This window comes from Adiantum capillus-veneris, chromosome 8, assembly GCF_014529385.1.
Source record: "Adiantum capillus-veneris isolate H3 chromosome 8, ASM1452938v2, whole genome shotgun sequence".
Taxonomy (NCBI): Eukaryota; Viridiplantae; Streptophyta; class Polypodiopsida; order Polypodiales; family Pteridaceae; genus Adiantum; species Adiantum capillus-veneris.
Window position 1 is genome coordinate 67,681,010 of NC_140938.1, and position 23,689 is coordinate 67,704,698.

Consider the following 23,689-nt stretch of genomic DNA (forward strand, 5'->3'; position numbering starts at 1 on the left):
TAATTGTTTCTACGTCATGGGGGGAATTTTATGGAAGAAGTAATGAATCATTTGCACAAGCCTCGGCCACAAACTATGCCTCGTAAACTACCTTGCCTGGTGAGTTGATTCATATATACCAACATAGTATGCATCGCAAGGCATAAAGCAGCATACTAAGCGAACAACCTTGATGCATGGAGCATCCCAAATTCCAAGACTATTGAAGTCTGAACAATGAATGCATCGTGCTCATGCCTATCCTCCTAGAGCCAACGTCATGAAGTTTAGGCCCAAAACCCAGCCTTGTCATGACAACCGCAATAATGTCCTCCCAGCGGACCGTCTCATGTCAACTTGCATGATCAAAAAATCTTGTGTAGCGTATTATGTATATTCAGTCCCCATGTGCACATTTGCAATATCATAAAGAATCTGATGTCTAGGTACAAAACCATACTGAGCAAAATGCACATTAACTAACAATTCAGTCATCAATTTGTAAACAACTGGCATAAGCAAGATATGTGTCAATCAACCAATGTCTCTTATTATTTCTTTTTGGGCAACAATTTCAATAAACCTTATTTCCAAGAAGCATTGCGCATTCCACACCGCCAACAATAATTAATGGTGCGAAGCAAAGGAACCTTGAGAGCATTCTTGAATGCATGAAATAACTCCCCAATGAGACCATCCAAACCCGCTAGTTTCCATTTAGCCAAACTACAAAGTGCCGCATTCAATTTTGTTTTAGTGAATGAATTCTATAAAGCTTGAGCTTCAACAGGAGAAACAATAGGGCTAATTTCTGCAAGAAATATTGATGTGCATGCTTAACCTCTGAGTAGATGATGAAGGAGAAGCATACAAATCCTGATAATAAGAGAAGCACAGGTCAGCCAGCTGCTGCTTAGTGCTTGTCCATATACCATCATGCATTTCGACATGTGCAATACCTTGCATTTGTCCAGAAGGATGAAGTTCTAAAAAGGCATTTAGATAAGCAATCCTTATCTAACATGGACTTGTGATGAGCTCAAATGGACCATTTACCAAGCTTACAAGAGTCATTAGTAGCAATACAAGGTTGTGCATCCACAGGACCTTCATGCTCTTCCCCTGCTGCCGCCATTGTTTCTCTAAGATGTCCAAAATACCATTTGCTGTACTCACGTACAATAATGTACATAGGTGCACCAAGCAAAACAGGATTCGCATAACAAAGGGTACACAACTAAACGAACTATTGCAACAAAGGAATGATGGTATAATAGCTGCTGTTAACTAGAAGCAACTGTTTATGAGAGGAGCATGATCACAAAGACAGTTAATGGTCAATCCATAGCTGACAAGTGTGGACTTAATTTTCCTGTGCATTTAACAAATACCATTGATCCAAGAGGGCAAGGTGGTCAGGCTGTGCATTATGATGAAGATTGAGAGGCATGTATACTCACAAATTCATAAGTCTCTCCGTCAATTAGACATCTGCACTACCATGGAATGCCCACGAGGATAATTGTAAGAAACATGTGGCTGCAATTCAGTGCGTTTCATGACAAAAGTCCCAAAATAGGTACGACGACTAACATAAAAAATCTATTACCCTACAAATGTAGCACTCCGGCGAGCAAATAGATGCTTATTATGCTCTTGACATGATGTTGCATTATATTTACATATCCGCAAAACAAACAGAGACCCAGAGGCATGTACATGATGAGACGTAAAAGAAGAGGAGGCAATCTCAAGAATCCATTCGCCTAGGAATTTGGTTTCCTCCATCACCAGGGGACATCATGTTAAATAGAAGGATTTGCATTATCAAGAAAAACATTCATAGGCAAAGAACCTTCTTTAAGCACATCAGCCCAAGTCCTTCCCACACCGGCAAGCTTTGAAGTGGAACTGGATTGACGGTTAGAAGTGCTGGAAGCAGTCCTGTTACGAGTGGGGATTGTGTATGGTTTCATAGTAAAAGAGTGTTTGGGGTACTGCTAGCCCCTGTTGCTTCCTTCGACATCCTCTTTAGCGGGAGGAAGAGGAGGTGATGGAACTAATGGAATTTGGCGCCTTTATCTCGAGAACTTCAAAAGAAGCTTGTTTGCCTTTCTGTGATGGTTGTGAATGGGATGGTTCAGGGATCTTAGGGGGAGGCATGACCATAACAAGAGGTTGAAGTAACGTCTGAGCACATTCAAAAGCCATGTACCCATTTTTCTTGCAAGTTAAACATGCACTGACAAACGCTCCTCATTTCAAATCAAAACATGTGGGCTTCTTACAGATTCCATCAGCATGAACCTCGATGGAAGGAGAACGGGTAACCTCTGTATCCCATAAGATACAAAATCTGTTTGCATTGCCATTAGGGTGGGCCGGACAAATGACCTTTACCAAACTAGAAGCAATTTGGGACAAGGCAGCACCGAGGCATTGAGGAAAATCATTAACCTCAACCCATACTGGAAATTTGTGACAAATCAAACTTTGATACTCCTGGTGGGTGTCCATGGCATTACATGTCTTCTGTGTCTCAAAATACAATGGTGATCTTTCCAACAACATCTGCTTACACGGCTTTGAGCATAAGCCCTCATGAAATTCACGAGCAGCATGATATAGACCACCATTCCACACGCGCACGCACGCAGGGACTTCCTCTTTAGAATATAGAGGAACTTGAACTCAATTTCTGGTGAAGCCCAAACCTTGCCAAAAACTAACTCTTTGAACACATTAGTACCTACATTCAAGTTCTTTTGCTCTCATTTGCTGAATTCTTCTACTCAATGTCATTTGCAGAAATAGTATGCTGGATACACACTGGCCAAAGGCAGGCTAGCAAGTGGCGTGTAGCGTATCTACATGCCATTTTAAGTCAAAACACAAATTCTTTTATCACCACTGTACAAATTGAAAATCTTGCTCAAAGCTTTTTGCAAAATTCCTCATTGGTGCAAGAGGCTATCAGTGAAAAGGTAAGTTCTTCACCTTCTCCATAGTGTGCAAAAAAAGTTCAATATTGATGTGTATGTGGATGTGCATGTGTCTAACTAATGAGCATGTATTCATGATTAGCTGTACTGCATTCTTCTGCAGATGGGAATTCTTGTGTACTTCTTGGTTGCAGGCATAGGAGGTTTTGGAGTAGCCTTTTTCCTAATGTGGAAAATAGGTATGGTAACACTAGCATTGATATCGGCTTTGCTCATTGCCAATGTCTTCTATTCACTCTTGCTAAGTACTCATAAATACAATGGAGGCGCATGGTCCATTGTAGAAGAGGTAAGCATTAAAGCAGGTCAAGAAAAATAGCAATGACTAGTCTGTGAGCTAATATGCTAGTTGTGGGGTTTACGGCAGAGCGTTGATCAAATCCGAACAGTTTATGCATATGTCTACGAGAAGAAAGTTACTACGTCTTTCTCAGAATCTATCCCTCTCAACTTGAGGTATCAATTAAGAAAAGGGTTTGGGTGGGGGACTGTGGTTGCATTCACCTACTTTGCATTTGCCTTCTTACTGTGGTATGCTGGCATACTTGTGCGCAAATCTGAGATCAATGGCGGTGAAGCCATCGGTGCAATTATGGCCGCCTTTGATGGCACTAAGTAAGAACTCAAACCAAAGTAACGCTTTTGTATGTGCTTTGAGACTCCTATAATTTTTTCCTTTTGAGTTTCTAACAAGGCTATACTTTGTTGTCTGATTTTACCAGCAACCTACTGCATGCTCTGGCCATCTCAGTCGCACTTGATAAAGGAATACGAGCAGTGAAGGAGATCTCAGAGATGGTAAACAGGCATAATGCAGCAGTATCAGACAAAGGCACAAAGCTCTCTGAAGTGAGAGGGGATTTAGAGCTTCGAAACGTAGTGTTTACCTATCCCTCAAGGCAAAACGATCGGATATTTCGAGATTTATCTTTCAGTGTTCCTGCAGGTGAAATTGTTGCTCTTGTTGGTGCTCGTGGCTCAGGCAAAAGCACAGTCGTTTCTCTCATACAAAGGTTCTATCAGCCAACCCAAGGTAAATCTGGAAAACACCAATTAGCATTTTAGATGCAACTCTTCATATAGGATTAAGAAAGAGCAATGTTTGACATGGCCATATGTGATTACGGATTCGACAGGCCAAATCTTACTAGATGGTACTAACATTCATACCTTGGATCTGAGTTGGTATCGGGGTCAAATTGGCCTGCTTAATCAGCACCCTTTTATCTTTGGGACATCTATTCTTGAAAACATTCGATTTGGAAAAAAGGATGCTACTATTGAAGAAGTAGAAGCAGCTGCCAGAGAAGCAAATGCCCATACTTTCATCACTAAACTGCCCAATGCTTATGAAACACAGGTTCGTCTATTATTGTTGTTTCCCTTCTTGCCACAGGCATATTTGATTCCAGTTTCAAGCACATGCTTGACCATAATTCTGGCTGACAGCAAGGGTTTGCAGATGGGAGGTTTCAGCATGCAACTGTCGGATGGCCAGCTGCAAAGGGTGGCCATTGCAAGGACAATACTGAAAAACCCCCGAGTTCTTTTGCTAGATGAGCCCACTTGTGGTTTGAATGCTGCATCAGAGAGGACCGTTCAGCAAGCACTTGAGCGTCTTACGGTTCAAAGGAGCACTCTTATCATCACGCACAGGATTTCAAGCATCCAGACTGCATATAACATAATTGTACTCCAAGATGGACGCATAGTAGAGTCGGGTACACATAACCAGTTAACTACGAGGAACGAGTTTGGGCCATACTCTGTTCTTGCACGAACGAATGGAATGGCTTTAGGGAGTGATGGCACTGTCCTAGGTAGAACATCCAAGTGAGTCCATCTGATCCCAATTGTGGTATGAAACCTTATAAGCCTCTCCATTCTTATGAGTAGCATATGCTTGCATTCATGTGCAGAACTGTAAACACATCACCAAGATCAAGTACAATTCAAAGCAATGCAGAAAGGATCAATAGCAAGCCTTTGGAGCATCAAGACAGCAAGCTTGACAAGGAGGTTAGGTTTGACAAGCTTCCGCTAAAGACTGGCTGTGAATTTTGAAAAATAAGTTTAATCTGAATACTGGTCAGCAGGAATCTGGAGATGAAGACAATGTTCAAGATGTTAAAGCAGAGAGATTGCTTACACATTGGATGACTTTCAAAGTGGTAGTTTGGAGACTAGCAAAGATGAGCGCACCAGTATGGCCATGCATATGCTTGGGGACTTTTGGTGCAATTGCATGTGGAGCACTATTGAACCCTATCTTTGGGTATGTGGTGGGTAAGCTGCTTCAGGTCTACTATGAAACAGACACTCACAAAATAACAAGTGAGGTGCAGAAGTATGCACTGCTGTATGTGGGGGTCGGTGTGGTGGCAATAGGCATCCAGACGACACAACATTATTACTTTGGCATCGTAGCAGAGATTGTTGGAGCTAAGATAAAGGAGACAATCTTTGCAGGTGATGGACTACATGGTTGCCTCTTGCTAGCGTGTTTAATGCTTCCAAATGCAAAAGCACGAGTAGAGCATCATTTTCAGTTTTTGAATCAAGCCTAGGGGTTGTATGTCAACATTTGCACTTGTCATGCGTGCGTGAACCCTTCATGCCAGTGACATGATTAAAGACTGCCCTACTTGGTGCCAAGTAATGCATATACGTCTATAGCTTACATGGAGCCTCTGTTTCAACTTTGCAGGGATGTTAACACATGAGGTGGGTTGGTACGATTTGGTACAACACAATAGCAAAAGATTGAAGGAAAAGTTGGCAGCAGTCACAGAGAGCTTGCACACAATATTTCCCATCAGCTTGGTAGTAATACTGAAGTGCATGTCTTGCTTTGTCACATCCTTCGTTATTGGGTTTGTTATCGACTGGCGATTCACCTTAGTAATGCTGGCTACATTTCCTCTTCTTGTAGGCAGTACTATGGGCCAGGTTAGATCATTCATCTTTTTTTCTACAGTTGTTACAGCATTTTGGCTCCATGGTGTGTAAGATGTTACCTTTGTTGAGCACAGGAACTTTGCGTTGGTGGCTTTGAAGGAGTAATTAAGAGATCTTACCATCACTCCAACACAATGGTTGAAGATTTCATCAGAAAAATCCAAACTATCTCTGCGTCCAATGGGGTACAAGACGTTGTGGTGCTTTTTGAGCATGCTCTTTCTAAACATGCGAAGCGTGCTCTTGTCCGTGGCAACATGTGGAGCCTCGCCTTAGGTGTTTCTCAACTGACACACTGTTGCACATATGGACTTCTTCTTTGGTATGGCTCCACACTAGTCAAGAAGGGCACATCTGACTTTGGATCCATCATTGTGGTGTTCATGGTTATCAGCACATCAGCCTCTGAGGTTGGTGGAATGATTGGACCCTTTCTTTGGACCATCAATAGCTCTGAATCACTTGGCTCTGTCTTTGCCATAACTGACAGGCAGACAGCTATCGACCCGGACAATGGCTCATCAGAGATTGTGGAGAGATTAACTGGAACTATCAACTTCACTGATGTTGATTTCGCCTACCCTACGCGACCGGATGTCACTATTCTGCAAGGGCTCAACTTGAATATCAAGGCAGGCCAACGTATAGCCCTTGTTGGAGCTAAGGGCTCTGGAAAAAGTTCCCTCATTGCACTTGTAGAAAGATTTTATGATCCAAACAGGGGAAGAGTCCTAATTGACGGGAAGGATATACAGGGACTAAATTTGCGATCATTGCGACAGCATATAGGCCTCGTGCAATCAGATCCAGTGTTATTCAAGACATCAATACAAGAAAACATTGTGTGTGGAAAGGAAAATGTAAGTCAGATAGAGCTACAAGCAGCTGCAGAGGCAGCCGAGGCACACATATTCATAGAAGCTCTTCCGCAGGGGTACATGGCACAGGTAATTATGACAGTCTCCTAAATGTATGAACACATGCCCTTCATACATTGATCATAGCCTTCATACACACATGACCGCATAGCCATCTATTAATCTAATTTCTCATGCTAATGCTACAGACCTTCATATATAGAACCAATTGCCACAGACACTACACCAACTTCCAACAAGTCACTCAAGTGTGCTTTCCTTGTGTGTTTTTCCTTTACAAAGAATTACATTCACAGGGCTCATTACATTACCATCAATCAGGTTTATCCGTTTTTCATTCTGTGAACACAAGACTACATGAGTTGTTGCTCCTGCACAAATTCCCCATGACCTGAAAAAACCATGTTGTCTATGATCTCAAAGCACTTGAGAGTGTAGAAAGTGGTTATGTAATCCAGAATTATGAGTACTCAAGCTTGTCTTTTAAGAGTAAACTTTCTTGAAAAGATTGTGTGATTGCTAACTCTGCTTGATTGATCATCATGAAACACAGGTGGATGGGCCTGGAGTGGCGCTGAATATGGGGCAAAGGCAAAGGGTAGCCATAGCACGGGCAAAGCTGAAGAACCCACCTATTTTGCTCATAGATGATCCTACTTCATGCTTGGATGCCAAGCAGGCGAAGGTGGTCCAGGAACTTCTGTATCCTTTAATGCTGGACCGCACAGCAATAGTGGTGACACACAACCTCATTGACACATGCAATGTGGTGGACCTTATCTGTGTTCTCGAAGGGGGCCGCATTGCTGAGCAAGGATCCCATGGCGAGCTCATGGCAGCACGCGGCTCCTATGCTTGCCTCTTCAATATCCAGAGGGCCCAAGATCGCCAACGTAGACAAGACCAGTAGTCTAAGCACTTCCTCTTCCATTAACACAGAAAATAACAAGCAACATTTGCTGGATAACATGATTACACTACAGACAGGAATGTAAATACCGAGTTTGATGAGGGTTGTCTTCTAATGCCTGTTGATATTGTACAGACTAGAAAATACACATAGAGCATTGGCAAGGCAGAGTTTCATATACATAGAAATTGGTTGGAAGAAGGGGCACATACCTGTTATTGAACAATTAAGTTTCCAAGCATTTGGGACGAAATTCATCTCCATATGGTGCATGGGCTTGCTTGTCTGCATGCAAAACTCCTGCCTGCAGTCAAAAGCTCTTGATCAGGCACGTGTACGCAGAACAATGCCTCTATATCTGGCAACAAGGTGTTACAGCTCAGAGAGCTCTACATCCAAGTTTATACTGGCTGTTTGAGCTCCATAGATGATACATTGGCAATTCTTTTTAACAGAAGCCTGAGAGAGATCTTTGTTGAAGGATAATGCAAGGGCCCCTTGGTCCTACACTGCACAAGGGAAGCACTTTGAAGGACCCAAGTGCTACAAAACACCATGTATTAACTGCCCTTGGGAGGAAGATGGAGAGTGCAACACACATACCTTACTGCTATATATCTGAATTTGAAACAGCTTTCTTAGGACATCTTGCCAACCATTTATAGTACGATTCTGTACCTAATTTGAGACAACGCTCATTCAATACGCTAAATTTGTCGCAGCTAGCTCTTCCATTGCATATTTTCTTGGAAAAGTGAAAACGCAGTATGTACCATATAAGCGTGAGAAAACATACTAAAAGAGAAACTTAAGTAAAACAGGTTGAGTTACCAAATCACGAAGCATGTCAAAGGCTGCCTCTTATCGATTTTTGAGGTTTAAGAACTAGTGTGTCATGATTACTTTGCAGATAAATGGTTCAGTTCAATGTAAGTACATCCATTAAGTACAACTAATAGTACAATGGCATTCAATGTGCTATGTTTGAATGGGAGGGTAGTAGTATACGTGAATCTTGTGCTGCAGGTTGAGAATGAAAATTTGTAGATTGAAATGATCATGAGAAATGCATTATGTGCTTGCATACTTGTGCCCCAAAATTAAGGAAAAACCATATGTAAGTATGGTGGGGAGGTGGCACCGTCCTCACTCAATTTTTTTGTAAACCGTGTGGAACTTGCCAATTAATTACCTTAGACTCTTTGTAGGCTCTATACTTTACAACTCCTATAGTCAACTGACGCTATCCATACCAAACTTGGCGTACATGTCCACAACCACCCCCGGAAAGTACAATGTGCACATTATGAGGCTCCAAAACTGTTGCTTAAAAACCTCATAGAGAACTTTTTCCAACTTATCAATGGGCTCATCACTCCAGAAATTATAAGGGTGCATGCATACTTTAGTTTGTTTTAAAGGATCCCTTTGCGCTGTTGTACATTTTGAAACAATCAAGAGCTTGTTTTCCATACCCATTTAGCATGTCTTATAGCTTGAGCATTTCAAGATACATTGTTGCAAGAAGAGAGCAACAACAATAGCAGTACTATTTTCTTGAGACCATTTTCCAATCACCAACTTATCTAGCATCTATGGACCTTTGATCACATATGAAGCTTGCCAAGAACTTGTTGTACTCTCACAAGTACACTACACTATTCATACATATTAACCAACATGTTCGCGAAGTATATGTTTCTCTAAAATAACACACTACCGCAAACATCAACATGTTGCAACTACCTTGGTATGTATCGTTATCTTTAGCACAAGCTTTTGTGAGGTCACAAAAGGAATGTTTGTTCCTTTGGAGAGTCCTCATCATGCTCAACCATGGAATTGTGGTTGCAGTTGTGGAGGTGCCATGTTATTGCATGCAAAAAAAACGGTCCGAAGCTGGCTCGGCTATCCCTTGCTAGACATATCTTCTTGTACGTGCATTCTAAGAGGATTTATTTGGCAAGAAATGTCACTTAATCTTTGCTGATAATGGCCAAGAGCTTCCTTCTCACAACCTTATAATTTGTGCTCAATGCCATTGGCCTCCAAGTGACGACATCCAGGACTAGAAGCTCATCAAGAACTTTTTGGGCTTCTATCCTAGAGCGGTCACTTTTCAAAATGTGTATTATATTACGTGAGTTAATACGACACGATTATTGATACTTCAAAATGTATACTTTTATGTAAGCATTAGAGGGGGATGGTGTCACAAACTGCTCACGTGTCAAGTCATTGAAGACTCGGAGGGCTATGACACCCTGAGCCTAACCCTATCCAACCTACAGATCCCGGCCGAGGGGCATAAACCCTAGCGGAAGAAGAAGAAGAAAAAGAAGGAATTACTAACTCACACATTCTTATTTAGTGGCCCATTGTTAAAATTGGTTAGGATTAAAAACCTAACCCTCGACCAACTTACAAAACTTTGCCGAGGGGCCCAACTTAAAATAAAGGAAGTCACACACACACACACTCACTCTACAAAGTGTGCAAAAGCTGATGATGTGGTAAGCTATACGAAATGAACTATTAGTGAACTATGGATTTTGTAGGTTAGAACGAGCACCTCTACCTCTACATTTATGTAAAGTGTATACAAGAAACGTACACTTGTGGATTATGTATCAAATTTTTAAAATTTACACGTCTATATTTGATACTATTTAGTTTTTTGCTTGATCAATTTGTTTCCTTCTTAAATGCTAAGTATGTGTTACAAAATATTAAGTTTGATTTCGGTATATAGAATACTTATAATTGTGTCTATGTGATAGGTGTTGGGGTATAAAGCCCAATGTGGTCGCCCAGGTAAGTGGGCGGGCCGCCAGGTATGTACACATATTCTTTTGTAAAAACCTAATAAGAACTCACTATGCTCTACACATTACAGTAGAGCGAGTTCACCATATCGTCGTGCTCTTCTTCTCGCACTCTCTCTCGCGTCGCACTTTCGCTCGTACTCCTTCAACTGGTATCAGAGCTCAGATCGAGGCTCGGGGCAGCACTGCAGGAGGCTAGAGTCACCAACTTAGATTGGAGTGAAATTCGACAGGCAAAGACACGGCCCCTAGCTTGGTCACGGTCTAGATTGTATTCCTAGCTTGGTGGCCAACTCTATAGATATAAAATTGTGAGTAGAACCAGGGTCAAAGAGAATAAAAGCATCATGTTCTCTTACCTTTCCCCAAGCATGGCATAGAGGAGATCCTTTGTGGTGAGTTTGGTGAGTCTCCTCCTCTTGCATTTCAACCAAGGAAGCTCTAGGAGGATCTTGGCGGTTGTTCTTTTGGGGACAAGCGCGGTACGCATGCCCTTGTTCGCCGCACTTGAAACACCGGTTATCCTTACGATAACGCTCAAGCTCTTCAGGAGAGAGTTTATTCTTACCTTTGTAAACTTCTCTTTAGCTTTGTTGGAGTTGCCCTTAGGAGACTTTTGGACATTGTCCTTCCCCTTAGGCTCATTGGAACCCTTGTTTTCCGGGGGCTTATTATTTCTTTTTGCCCCCATTTGGAAATTGATTCGAGAGGTGACCATGGTGTGGTGTATTACCGCCGATATGGTACGTGGTCTTTGGGAGTTGACATACTCCGCCATTTCTTCGGTTAAGCCCGCACAAAATTGTTGCTTTTGCTCTCCAAAATCCAACCTTTTGAAGACAGTGGCTTTGAGTTGTAGGTCCCAAAACTTGTCTACATATTTGTGGATGGATTCATTGGGAGAGAGCTTTAAGCTTCGCCATTCGGTGAGTACTTTGTCTTTGGCATCGGTGGCAAAAAATTGCTTCATAATGGAAGCTCATAAAGCCTTCCATGTTCGTGGAGCTTCACCATTGGCTCGTAGGCTAGACCACCATTGTCTGGCGGACTTTTGAAAGTGCATAGCTACATGGCGTAGCTTAGAGGACTCCATGAAGCCCTCATCTCCAAACGCCGCATCGAATTGCTGGATAAAGGCCAAGACTTTGTCCGTAGCACCAAAGGTACCATCATAGGTAAGGAAAGAGATGCTTTTCCCTCCCTCTTTGAATTTCTTCAACTTGGACGACCTCTTCCATGCGGCATAGAATTTCCTATGGCCTCTTCTTTTTGATGGTTCAAAGGTTGCACCATCACTTTCTTCAGAGGGTGAAGAATTTGAAGAAGGTGGAGAAGAGGGTGACCTCTTTCTCGCTTTTTTCTTGTCTTGATCTTTGTCATCTTCACCATAGTTTTCATAAGAGGAAGAGGATGAAGAAGATGGAGAAGAGGGTGTCCTCTTTCTCGCCTTTTTCTTCTCTTGCTTTTTATCATCCCTCTTTGAATTATGGCGTGGAGAAGAGCGTGATGGTCTTCTCTGCTTTGGTGGTGATGGAGAGCGTTTAGCCCGCCGTCTACGTGGAGCCATCTCCGCCGAGGTGGCGGGAGACTCGCTTCTTTCTCGTTCCTTCGATGGAGGCTCTTGAGTTCTCCTTTGGGAAGGAGATGCATCATAAAGAAGTAAATTCTTGAGCCCTTCATATGGATTCTCTTCTTCTTCCCGAATCGGAGAGAAACCTCTTTTGGTAGTCTCACAAGGAGGCTTCCTAGGTGTTCTCTCGTCATGGTGATGAGCTTGGAGAATCCCGTGAGCACGAAGCTGCCGTTGCACTTCATTTTGGAGAGATGGATTGCCCATGGCTTGTTGAAGCCTAGAAACAAGATAGTTAACAAGCATTGAAGCATCATTAGTAGCTTGCTCATGAGCAAAATCAAAGTTATCAACATTAAGTTCACTCTCTTTACTATTGTCAGCCATTCTAACAACTTTTAGGTGTACTTTGGCACTTCAAGCCCTAGTTGCTACTCCTCTTTACCCCTTTAGAAAAAGCACTCAAGCTACTGTACCCGCGGCTCGAATACCATTAATTGCAAGGAATAGAAGAGAGGGTCTTTTGACACCAAAACAGCACCGGCTCCTGTCAAGCTTCTAATAGCTCAATAGTGGTTAAGCCGTAGGCAAGCCTCGTAGGACTCCACTATTAAGACCATAGCTCTCGACGGTGATGCCCCGTTAACTGCACGAAGGTAGGCGCACTGCAAGGCTGAAAAATCCCTATTCTACTTACTCACAGGAAATTAATAATACCGACCATTTGTAGCTAGCTTGAGGACCTCCCTTCTTGAGCAAGAAAAGAGAAACCTTGAGCTCTGATACCAATGTAACATTTAATGGCCTAATAACTTATGTGTAGCGGAAATTAGCATGAACATAGTGGGCATTTCATTAGAATAGATTCCTAATGAGAATTACAAGAGTGCTTGGGTGGAGAGAGCAACAAAAAGCATAACACCTAGTTAGATAGCATCGACAATACTTTCAAAAGAGAGAGAAATTAAGCTATTGACAACAGTTGAGGACCGGATTTGCATGGAGCCGGTCCCCCCTCCAAAAGGCTTTGTATTATGGTTTCTCCCATCAAGAGAGACATTGTACAATACAATTCTTTGTGTTCCTTCAAGACTAGCTAGTGCAATGAAGATGGAAGCTTCATGCACTAAGCAAAACACTTAATCAAACACAACTTGGATTATCCCCGTTCTCAGACCCAAGACCTCACACACCTTCGAAGATGGTGAGAGCTAGCAGGGTATGAGAGTAGATTGAGAGGAAGAAGGAGTATCTTACGAGAAAGATGTACATCTCCTCACATAATCACTCATATTAGCATAGCTTAGCTCAGTAATTAGCTTGGTAGAGAAGATGAGCATGCATGGAAGCTTGGCTCTTGGTTGGATTTGCATCCACATGCCAAGAGAGTGTTGATGTAGGCTTCTATCTCACAAGCTTGGAGTAGGTGATGAGCTCTCCATTAAAGCTTGGGAGGAGATAAAGTATTCTTTCTTCACACATGGTCAAGTGTGAGTGTGTGTGTGTGTCAATGCCAAGCAAAAATCAGCCCCCTCTCTCTCTTGGGTGAGCCCTTCCTGCTAAATTGGTCTGGCTTTTGCCTCATTGGACCTCCCCAAGTCAAGCCAATGGGTGTTAAGCAGCATAAGTGATAGCCTTCTGACATGTGTCCCCCTTTCCCCTTTTGTGAGAGCTTTAGGTAATTAAATAATTAAACTAAACTCTCATTGGACCCCTTTGCCTCCTGGCCAATAGGAATCAGGCAAGCCATTGGGCTCCTGAATGCTCATTGGTCCCCTTGGGAGACTGCCCAATAGTCTTCTAGGAGACTTAATTCTCATTGGTTTCTTTTATTAAATGTTTTTAAATTAATTAAACTATATTTACTCTAGCTTAATTCTCATTGGTCCACTTCAAGGGTCTTCCAATAGGAATTGGGCACACCTTGTGGGCATCTGGCCTAGGGAGCTGACATGTGTCCCTCATTCCCTTTGTGTAAAAGGGAGCCTGTGTGTGTGTGTGTGTGTGTGTGTGTGTGTGGATTTCTCTCTCATCCCCTACCTTTAGGGCTCGCCCCCTCCCATGTAGGGATGTGCAAAGACTTTTAGGGCACACACAAAGCATCCAAATTTCCCTAGGGTTGACCTTTGGACACAACCTTTGAATTTTGGAACCTTAGCATTTTGGAAGTCTTAATGGGCTGAACCTTAGGGTCTTTTTAGCCCATTGTTGCACATGGCTCTTTTGCAGATGCCCCCCCCCCCCCCCCCCCCCTTTGGATCCCTATTTTCCCTCCTTTGGATCCCTACTGTGGCCGGTCTGCTAGCTTAACCAATATTCTAGCTTTTTCTCCCCTGGCCTTCCCCACATTAAATGATCAGTTTAATATGAGAAAATCATTTAGGAGAATTAGATATTGATTATTATGACAATTTGTGTGGACCTATGCCTAACCTATCTCTAGGGGGAGCTTCTTACTTTATGACATTTATAGATGATTACTCGAGGAAAGTATGGGTTTACTTTCTCAAGCACAAGGATGAAGCGTTTAGTGTTTTCAAAACGTTTGTGACACTTGTGGAGAATCAGAGTGACACTTGTGACACAAGGATGAAGCATTTAGTGTTTTCAAAACGTTTGTGACACTTGTGGAGAATCAGAGTGGCAAGAAGCTTAAATGATTACGCACTGACAATGGTGGAGAGTATGTTTCAAAGGCCTTTCAGGACTTTTGTGAGTCAAAAGGTATAAAACGTGAACTTACTGCTCCTTACAATCCTCCTCAAAATGGTGTTGCTGAGAGGATGAATAGGACCATACAAGACAAGGTCAGAAGTATGTTGTCTAATGCACAGCTGCCAAATGCGTTTTGGGCTGAAGCTGTATCACCAGCTGTTCATCTTGTAAATAGATCTCCTAGCAATGTTTTGCAGAAGGATTCAGTGCCAGAGATGGTATGGTCAGGCAAAATGCCCTCATACAAGCATCTCAGAGTCTTTGGCTGTGAGGCATATACTCACGTTCCAAAGGAATTTAGGAACAAACTTGAGCCAAAGAGTAGAAAGTGCATCTTTCTAGGCTATGGTAATTCTGGTGAGATGGGGTACAGACTTTGGGATCCCGAATCCAGAAAGGTTGTCCGCAGCAATGATGTTCACTTTAATGAATCCAAATATCATTCTAAACCAGAGAGGGTTGAGGAGATTAGAAGAGTTGTCTTCCAAGAAGATGGACCTGCACGTGCAAGACAAAATGTCAGGGCTCAAGAGGAGCAAGGACATGATAGATTGGAACCACAGGTTGTGGCTGAGCCTGAGCCACCTATTGTGCATAGATCTGGACGTGTCACGCGACCTCCTGATAGGTTTGTTCCATCTATGAACTATGTCATGTTGACTGATTGCAATGAGCCTTCATGTTACAAGGAAGCAGTGCAAATGAAGGACTCCGGGAATTGGCAATTGGCCATGCAGTCAGAGATGATAGCTCTGAATAAAAACAAGACATGGAAGCTAGTTAAATTACCACAGGGCAAAAAGGCTCTACCTTGTAAATGGGTTTACAGGTATAAGATCACCACTCATGATAGTCAGCCAAAGTACAAAGCAAGGCTTGTTGCCAAGGGCTTTAAGCAAGAACAAGGCATTGACTTTGATGAATTCTTCTCTCCGGTGGTCAAGATGACTACATTGAGATGCTTTCTTGCATTGGTTGCCATATTAGATTTGGTGTTACACCAAATGGATGTCAAGACAGCGTTCTTGCATGGTGATTTAGATGTGGAAATTTACATGCAGCAGCCAGAAGGGTTTGTTGAGAAAGGCAAGGAAGATTGGGTATGCCAGTTGTTAAAGAGTCTTTATGGCTTAAAACAATCACCGAGGGCATGGTACCATAAATTCCACAAGTTTATGCTTTCTCAAGGCTACAAACGTAGTGAGTTCGATCACTGTCTATATACAAAGAAGGCTAAGGATGGCAGTTGGCTGATCCTTATTTTGTATGTGGATGACATGTTGATTGCTGGCAAGCACTTGGAAGAAATTTCAGCTTTGAAGTCAAAGATGGCAAAATCGTTTGACATGAAAGACATGGGTGAGGCAAGTCATATACTTGGTATGCGCATTGAGAGAGACAGATCAAAGAAGTTGATTTGGTTATCTCAAACAGAGTATATTGACAAGGTTTTGCAACGTTTCAATATGGAGAAGGGAAAGGCACCGAGTGTTCCATTGCCACCATATGTGAAACTTAGCAAACAAGATTGTCCTGTGTCTCAGGAAGAACAGGCTGAAATGGATAAGATTCCATATGCATCTGCAGTGGGTAGTTTGATGTATGCAATGATTGCTACTCGCCCAGACATTGCATTTACAGTGGGAGTAGTAAGTCGATACATGTCAAACCCAGGCAAGAAACATTGGGAGGCAGTGAAAGGAATATTGAGATACCTGAAAGCTACAAAGAGTATGCGTATATGCTATGGGAGTCATGAGCTAAGTGTAAAGGGTTTTACAGACTCAGATTATGCAGGTGACTTAGACAACCGAAGGTCTACGTCAGGGTATGTCTTTACATTGGCTGGTGGAGCAGTATCATGGCGTTCTAGATTACAAGATTGTGTTACTCAGTCTACTACAGAGGCTGAATATGTTGCAGCATCGGAGGCATGCAAAGAATCAATTTGGCTTAATCGACTAGTAACAGATTTGGGAATCAAAGAAGAGATGCCTGTGTTATATTGTGATAGTCAAAGTGCTATACAATTGGCTCGCAATCCAGTTTATCACTCAAAGACAAAGCATGTGGATGTGAAGTATCATTTCATCAGGGAAATGCTCGAGGATAAGCAACTTCATCTTGTCAAAGTTCACACCACAGAAAATCCTGCTGATCTACTTACAATAGGACTTCCCTCAGAGAGCTTTGCGCATTTTCGCAAGCAGTTAGGTGTAGGGTAGTACATCACTTCTCTACATCTCTTGTATATTAGCTTGTATAGTAGCTTCTCTCACACTTAAAGTACCACATTGGACTTTAAGTGGGAGGTTGTTGGGGTATAAAGCCCAATGTGGTCGCCCAGGTAAGTGGGCAGGCTGCCAGGTATGTACACATATGCTTTTGTAAAAACCTAATAAGAACTCACTATGCTCTACACATTACAGTAGAGCGAGTTCACCATATCGTCGTGCTCTTCTTCTCACACTCTCTCTGGCGTCGCACTTCCGCTCGTACTCCTTCAATAGGTTCTAGACTATGAAGTTGAAAATGATGTGCATCTACCTTCTCAAGGCATCTCACTGTATGTCAATTGCGTGCATGAGACTCTTTTGTAAGAGTGATCCAAACAACTATGAGAGATTAAAGAAACTATATGGTTCACATTTTGACAAAAAGAATGATGTTTTCAATGACGATGATGGCATGGATGATTTTATTCATGATTGGTATGAAGAAAGTGAAGTGTGTAATAATAAAAGTTTTCTTAGAGCAGAAGCGCTTGAGCAAATCTACAAAGGTGTAAATTTGTCATGGTTAAACTTATTTGAACCTCCAAAATCATTATGCTTGGAGTAATGCATCCATTTTGGCACTATTAGAATCTTTGCCTTCTCTGTTGCCAATGCTTATTGTATTATTTTTGAATATTTTAATACTTAATTTGTATGTGATGTTTGCTCGAAATATTACAGGCTACTATTTCAAAAAGTTATTACCCTCAAACTATGTCCTTCTTACATCATGAGATTAAGTGAAAAAGATGTTGAGCAAGTTTGGACTCAATTACAACACCACAGACGCATATCCCAACGATTGTATTTTATATAGAGACGAATATGAAAATAAAACGGCATGTCCAAAATGTAAAACATCTCGTTATAAAGATACAAACAGACATATAACTCATAAGGCGTTGGCTTGGATGGTGTGGATCCATTCTCCATGCGCTGAAGTAAATGTTATACTTGGCCAATAGTTCTAGTTAACTAAAATTTACCACCCTTTATTTTCTTTAAAAACAAGCATTTACTTTTGTCTCTCATAATTCTAAAAAAACCGTCAAGTTAAAAACATTTACATATACTTGGCACCTCTAATTGATGATCTCCAAGAGTTGTGGAGAGGCATAGACGTGTTTGATATGTTAAAACCGGAAAATGAAAGATTATTCAAAGTTTGAGAAATTTTAACATGGACTATACACAACTTTGTCGGCTACGGATTCTGTGTCGGTATTGATTTGTATTTAAGTAATACATGTAGATCCTTTTCAGTTTATTCTATTTTTTGTCATCATACTAAATATTTTACTATGGATGTAGGGTGCTCAATCAAAGATTATAAAGCTTGTTCCTCATGCGGTGATTGATTGAAAATCTATGTGTAGTAATCATTTCAATAAAAATATATACCTTCAACATAGACGATTCTTACCAGAAGATCATTTTCCATTAAGACTTGTTCGGGTCTTCTTGGGTCCTTTAATCTGCCCCAAGCCTAATGACAATGTTTAAGTAGTGGAGCAATAGAAGGAAGCCATGTGGACAAAAATTTTGGGTTTGTTAGCTCCTAATTTCTAGTTAGAGTGTAGGCTTTTCTTTTCTGTAAATAGACATGAAAATTGCAAAATTTTCAAAAATGAAAGATTTGGGCCTATTTTATATTCTAAACACTGCTGGCTAGAGTAAATGGGCTACCCTAAAAATAAGGCTACCCCCAAAAATGCCCCCTCATCTTTAATTTGACATTTAAGTATACTTTCCCCTCCCTCCACTCACTCCTTCTCTCTCTACATACCAGATTTGACCCCTCCTCTCTCTAGAACCAAAAATCTTGATTTTCACTCTCTCTCCTATTGAAGAGTACCTTTCTGGCCTCCTCTCTCTCCAATCTACCTTTCCCTTCTCTCCCAAGCCTAGTTCTGAGTTTTAGCTCCTTTTTGGCTATGGAGAGCTTGTAATACAATCCATTTTCCCCTTGCTGGAGGTCTTTCTCTCATGCTTGCACCCATTCTCCACTCTCATCTTGGGGACTCACATACCTCTTGTAGAGCTTAGTAGCTTCAACTACCCAAGCTTATGGTTTAGGGACCTTCAATTTGCAAAGCTTTTTGGTTGGAGAGCTTCATGTTAAAAGGATTTAGGCTTTAGGAATCTTCAACTTGCAAAGATTTAGGGGTAAGGGAGATTCATCTTGCACAGTGCAAGAAGCTTGGATAACATGAGTTGTAGACCTCATTCAAGGGTAGACTCATTCTGTTGTAGCAACAACGAGCAAGATGAAAATGGCCATTGGGTAACCACAACCTTTGTGACAGGCATGTGGGTGACAATGCGGCCAAGCACAAAGGGAGCCCACCAAGTCTCTCGTCGATTCATCGGACTGAAGTCCCACCATTGGAAGGGTCGTATATTGAAGAAGATGCAGGAGGTTGATGGAAGCAAGCAAGTGAAGATACAACACGTCTACAAAGCTTCTCAACTATGAAACAACGATGCTGATTACAAGCGCTTTTAAGCTAATTGTAATTATTTCTAGTGTTGTTTGTGGACAACGCTATGATTTCGCATGAAGTCTTTAATGAGGAAACTTGTGTTTGGCTTGTGCATATATTTTTCCATCAACATTTATGGAATGGGAGCTTCTAGAGGCGCTCTTCGGAACTTTTGAGGCTCACCACTCCGAGTTTGACTCATTCCTATATTTTGGATGCACTGCGTTGGAGCTTAGTCCCAATGACAAGGAACGACTATGGGGCCTTGAAAACACTTATTCCACCAACTCTGATGGACGGTGATTGGAGAACTCCTGACAGTACCTCTATTGTATTAACCAAGAGACAGATTGAAAATGAAATCTTCAATGTAATGAAGTGCACGTATGGGTCACATAGAGCAACACTAACATCTTTTATGCGTCTGCATCTTCTTGTTTTTTTGTTCAAGGTAGACAAGGTGCATTGCATGCCTACCATGTGGATTGCTAAGGGTGGAACAATAATGAATGCCTTCCTTCCATCTGCTTGGGACTCAAAGATTTTCAGCACAATGGGGATACCGTAAAGCACATGGTTGTAACAAAAAAAATGATCATCCGATACCACATTACAAAGCAACAAATCTCCATTATATTCCCTTATTGATGGTAGAAGTAGACACGAGGTGAATGGGAAGCACTCAATTCGGACATCACTAATATGGAGCAAGTTGAAGTGCATGTGTGCAAGCATGAGGAAGTGTGGGACATGGCCGTCAATTCTGATTGGAATATATAAAATCTAAGGGAGTACTTGGCGCTTAGGTTTGAGCCCAAGATGGACTACACGTTTGTAATCGCTAGCAACCCTCTAGAAACCCTCTACGTAAGAGGAAGGAGAGGTACTTGGCGCTTAGGTTCGATCCCAAGATGGACTACACATTTGTAACCACTAGCAACCCTCTACGTAAGAGGAAGGAGAGGGTCTTTCTTTGTAAGAGCATCCCCTTCCCTAGATGTATCCATATCAAGCAAGCAATTGCCATTGCAATGTAATAATCTCATATTAACATGATACATTTTTGTCTAATTTTTGTGATCGGAGAATGTCTAATTTTCAGTTTTAGAGGCGTTAAGTGATTTTAGAGTCGTGGTGGGTGGTGAAGTTACAGTGTTTCAAATTGTTGTGTTTGGGTGTCAATACTATGCATTATAGCCTAGATTTCTACGGAAGAGGACGTTTTAAATTTTAATCATCATTGAATTTTTAAGTTTTATAAAAGTGTCCTATTTTTAATTGTCTCCTTTATAAGTGACTTGCAAGGCCCATTTTAAAGTCATTTTCTTATTTTTGAGCTTTTCTCATCTTCTCCACTTCTTCCTTGCTCTATCCATCCCCAAGTATGTGCCATTGTCCCTTACACTCTGCCAGTAAGAATGGCTACTGCTAATTAAGCCCTCATTGCCAACTCCTTGTGCATGACCTAGGACACATGATGGAGAAGCTTGTTCCAGGTATCCATCGACATGGAGGCTACCAGTGAATTGCATGCTAATGCATTTGAAGTGCTTACATCCTATATGGAGGCACATGTAGCAAAGTACTCCATCAATTTTGAAGACGAACAAGGTTTGGGGGTGCCAATTGATCTCCTCAAGCACACCTTCAAAGAAGACAATAGTTTTTGCTTCAGATTGGGTAGGGTGATCAAAGGGCTCACCAAGGAACACTACCGAGAGGAAGAGGATGACAACCTCATAGATCTGGGCATGGGGAGCATTGGCACGGGATTTATGAGGTGAGACATGGCGATCACTGTGATGGTGATCCCTGAGGATGCTTGTAAAGGAGGTGGAGCCCAAAGAGGAGAAGATGTCTAGCCAAGAAGAGGCTTCGTTGGCCCTCCTATGTCTTCAAGGGGAGCCTCCTTTGGAGGAAGTTGACCAAGACCTAGAAGGGGAGGATGTCAAAGGTGAGATCCCAGAGCTGCTCTTGCGCACTTGCATCTAATTATAGTGGACAGTCAAGAATTTCTCTTCCTTGACTACATTACCCACTCCCTTGAAATGCATCATGACGAAGCCCTCTTTGTTCTTGCAATACATGATGGGGTTTGTGATATAGAGAACCCTAGTCAGAAGACCGAGTTCCAAGTAGACTATTCCTCTGCTCCCCTCATCAACACGCTAGCCTTGCCAAAGGGACATAATTCCATGGATTCCCTCGTGGCGGCAGCTCTACAAACCATTGATGAGGAGAAATATTTCTATGAGAGTGTTCCCGAGAGTATCTTTACTCCCCACAAATGTTTCATGTGCTCACATGTGCTCGGAGTGCGCTGATCTTGGCACACTCAACATAACCAACAAGAATCTTTGCAAGCAAGATGATGCGACACTAATAAGTACTTCATTCTTCTCAATTCTCATTGTTGTTTCTTAGAATCATAATCCGAAATTGTTTCCTTGTAGTCTGCTTTGGAGATGGATCAGTTTGCCCAACAGAAAGGTGGATCTCGCATGAAGGGTGACTCAAAGGATGCTGCCTTGTGGCATTATCTCCCAAGATTCAATGAAGAGATGATCCGGGTCATCCACAATGAGTATACGGACTATGCATCAGCGGAGATGTACAAATGTAGAGCACTAAGCTCTATTTTGGCGAGTTTCCTATAGCCCTAAATTCCCACAAATGTAGTTTTGTAAAGAGAGAGGCATCAATCCATAGTTTTGGTGAGAAAGGGGCCGAAAGCCTTTTAGGATATCGCGATCTTTGCCTCAGGCAAGGAATAACAAGCAAGGAAGATATTGTATCACACATTGGAGCTTTAAGGAGCCTAGGTCAATATGCTTTCAATGATCTTGTAAAAAGGCCATCTTAGCCACGTGCATTGCATGTATCGATGTATCTTTGAAACTAATAAATTTATCACCTTTAGTGAAGTCTTGTCTTGATCCATGTGCGTCACGTGCAATTTACATACTAATATGATGTTTTCTTGCCATCCCGAGCCCCATGGGCCGTATGAACCCCGTCACCATGCACATGGAGGAAAACCAAGCCATTCCATGTTCTTGTGTGCCACAAAGTGACTTTTGGCAGTTTGACCCTGGTGACGGGGTTCATATGGCCCGTGGGGCTTGAGATGGGCACCACATGAGATGTATTAGCTACCTGCCAAATAATACGGATCTTGCGAGCGTAGAAACATTTTTTCTGAGCACCTTGCGGATTTGATGTGCTTCATGAGCAATTTGCATACTAACATGATGTTTTCTTGCCCATCTCGAGCCTCACAGGTCGTATGAACCCCGTCGCCATGCACATGGCGACGGGGTTCATACGGCCCGTGGGGCTTGGGATGGGCCTTGTTAGGCCATATTTCTACTTTCTATCTCACACGGATCCCACGAGCGGATGGATTACAGAAATTGACCTCAGTAACCGCATTCAAATCCATAACCATCATAAGCTTAAAATTTCAAACAATACACTGCAATTTCCAAACATAGATATGATAATTTCATTTTCAAAACAATTACATGATAAAGCTGGCAAGGATGCTGCTTTGAGAAGTTGCAACGGCTTTCCTTTCTAGGTTTTACAAAAGCAATCATCACCAGGCAAGTGAAGTGCTAAGCTCATATATGAGGGCTTAATAGTCACACGCTTAGCACGGTCCATTGCCAAAACGGTGTCTTGAAAGAGGGATACATTGATATCCTCCACCACTTGTTGTAATGCACCTAGTGCCGCTGCTTCCACCCTTGTTACACTGTCTGAGTACTCATCCATAATCTTTTTCACGAGCCGAGAAAATGGGGCCTTAGGGATGATAAGCTGTGCACTCTTCTGGTATTGCAGATTTCACGCAATGCACACGTGCTAGGTCTCCAACGACACTTCTTCTTGAGAGGTGGTGGTGGTGGTGGGAGGCTTGGCAGTGCGAGACCAAGGGGAATTATCATTGCGGTACTTCTTTCACCTCTCATCACACTAGTTGGCCTCCTCTGCAGTTTGTGGAGGATTCTTTCTCTTCTTCACCGTCTTCCCTCTGGGTGCATGACTACTTTCACCCGCTGCTATAGCTGGTGGTTGTTTGGACTTCTTT

The 23,689-nt window shown here is 42.2% G+C and overlaps 2 protein-coding genes and 1 pseudogene across 2 annotated transcripts in view; 2 read left to right on the forward strand and 1 right to left on the reverse strand.

Moving 5' to 3' along the window:
- Nucleotides 1-8,452, forward strand: part of LOC147452292 (ABC transporter B family member 19-like) — a 57,996-nt gene extending 49,544 nt beyond the window's left edge. Inside the window, exons 4-14 of the mRNA XM_086518052.1 lie at nt 2,788-2,963; nt 3,085-3,270; nt 3,349-3,596; nt 3,704-4,014; nt 4,118-4,341; nt 4,444-4,814; nt 4,901-5,000; nt 5,078-5,450; nt 5,689-5,930; nt 6,014-6,886; nt 7,371-8,452. Coding sequence (XP_086374178.1) covers nt 2,788-2,963; nt 3,085-3,270; nt 3,349-3,596; nt 3,704-4,014; nt 4,118-4,341; nt 4,444-4,814; nt 4,901-5,000; nt 5,078-5,450; nt 5,689-5,930; nt 6,014-6,886; nt 7,371-7,727 — 3,461 coding nt within the window. The 3' untranslated portion in view covers nt 7,728-8,452. The remainder of the gene's footprint in view (nt 1-2,787; nt 2,964-3,084; nt 3,271-3,348; nt 3,597-3,703; nt 4,015-4,117; nt 4,342-4,443; nt 4,815-4,900; nt 5,001-5,077; nt 5,451-5,688; nt 5,931-6,013; nt 6,887-7,370) is intronic.
- LOC147452293 (uncharacterized) lies at nt 7,895-9,125 on the reverse strand. Its single transcript, XM_086519230.1, has 4 exons — nt 9,063-9,125; nt 8,331-8,405; nt 8,121-8,231; nt 7,895-8,031 (listed from the first exon to the last, which is right to left on the reverse strand). Exons 1-4 carry the CDS (start codon nt 9,123-9,125, stop codon nt 7,954-7,956), a joined length of 327 nt encoding a protein of 108 aa, XP_086375356.1. The 3' UTR covers nt 7,895-7,953.
- Nucleotides 9,126-21,644: 12,519 nt separating this feature from the next.
- On the forward strand, nt 21,645-22,227 carry LOC147452294 (uncharacterized; annotated as a pseudogene).
- Nucleotides 22,228-23,689: the final 1,462 nt, after the last annotated feature.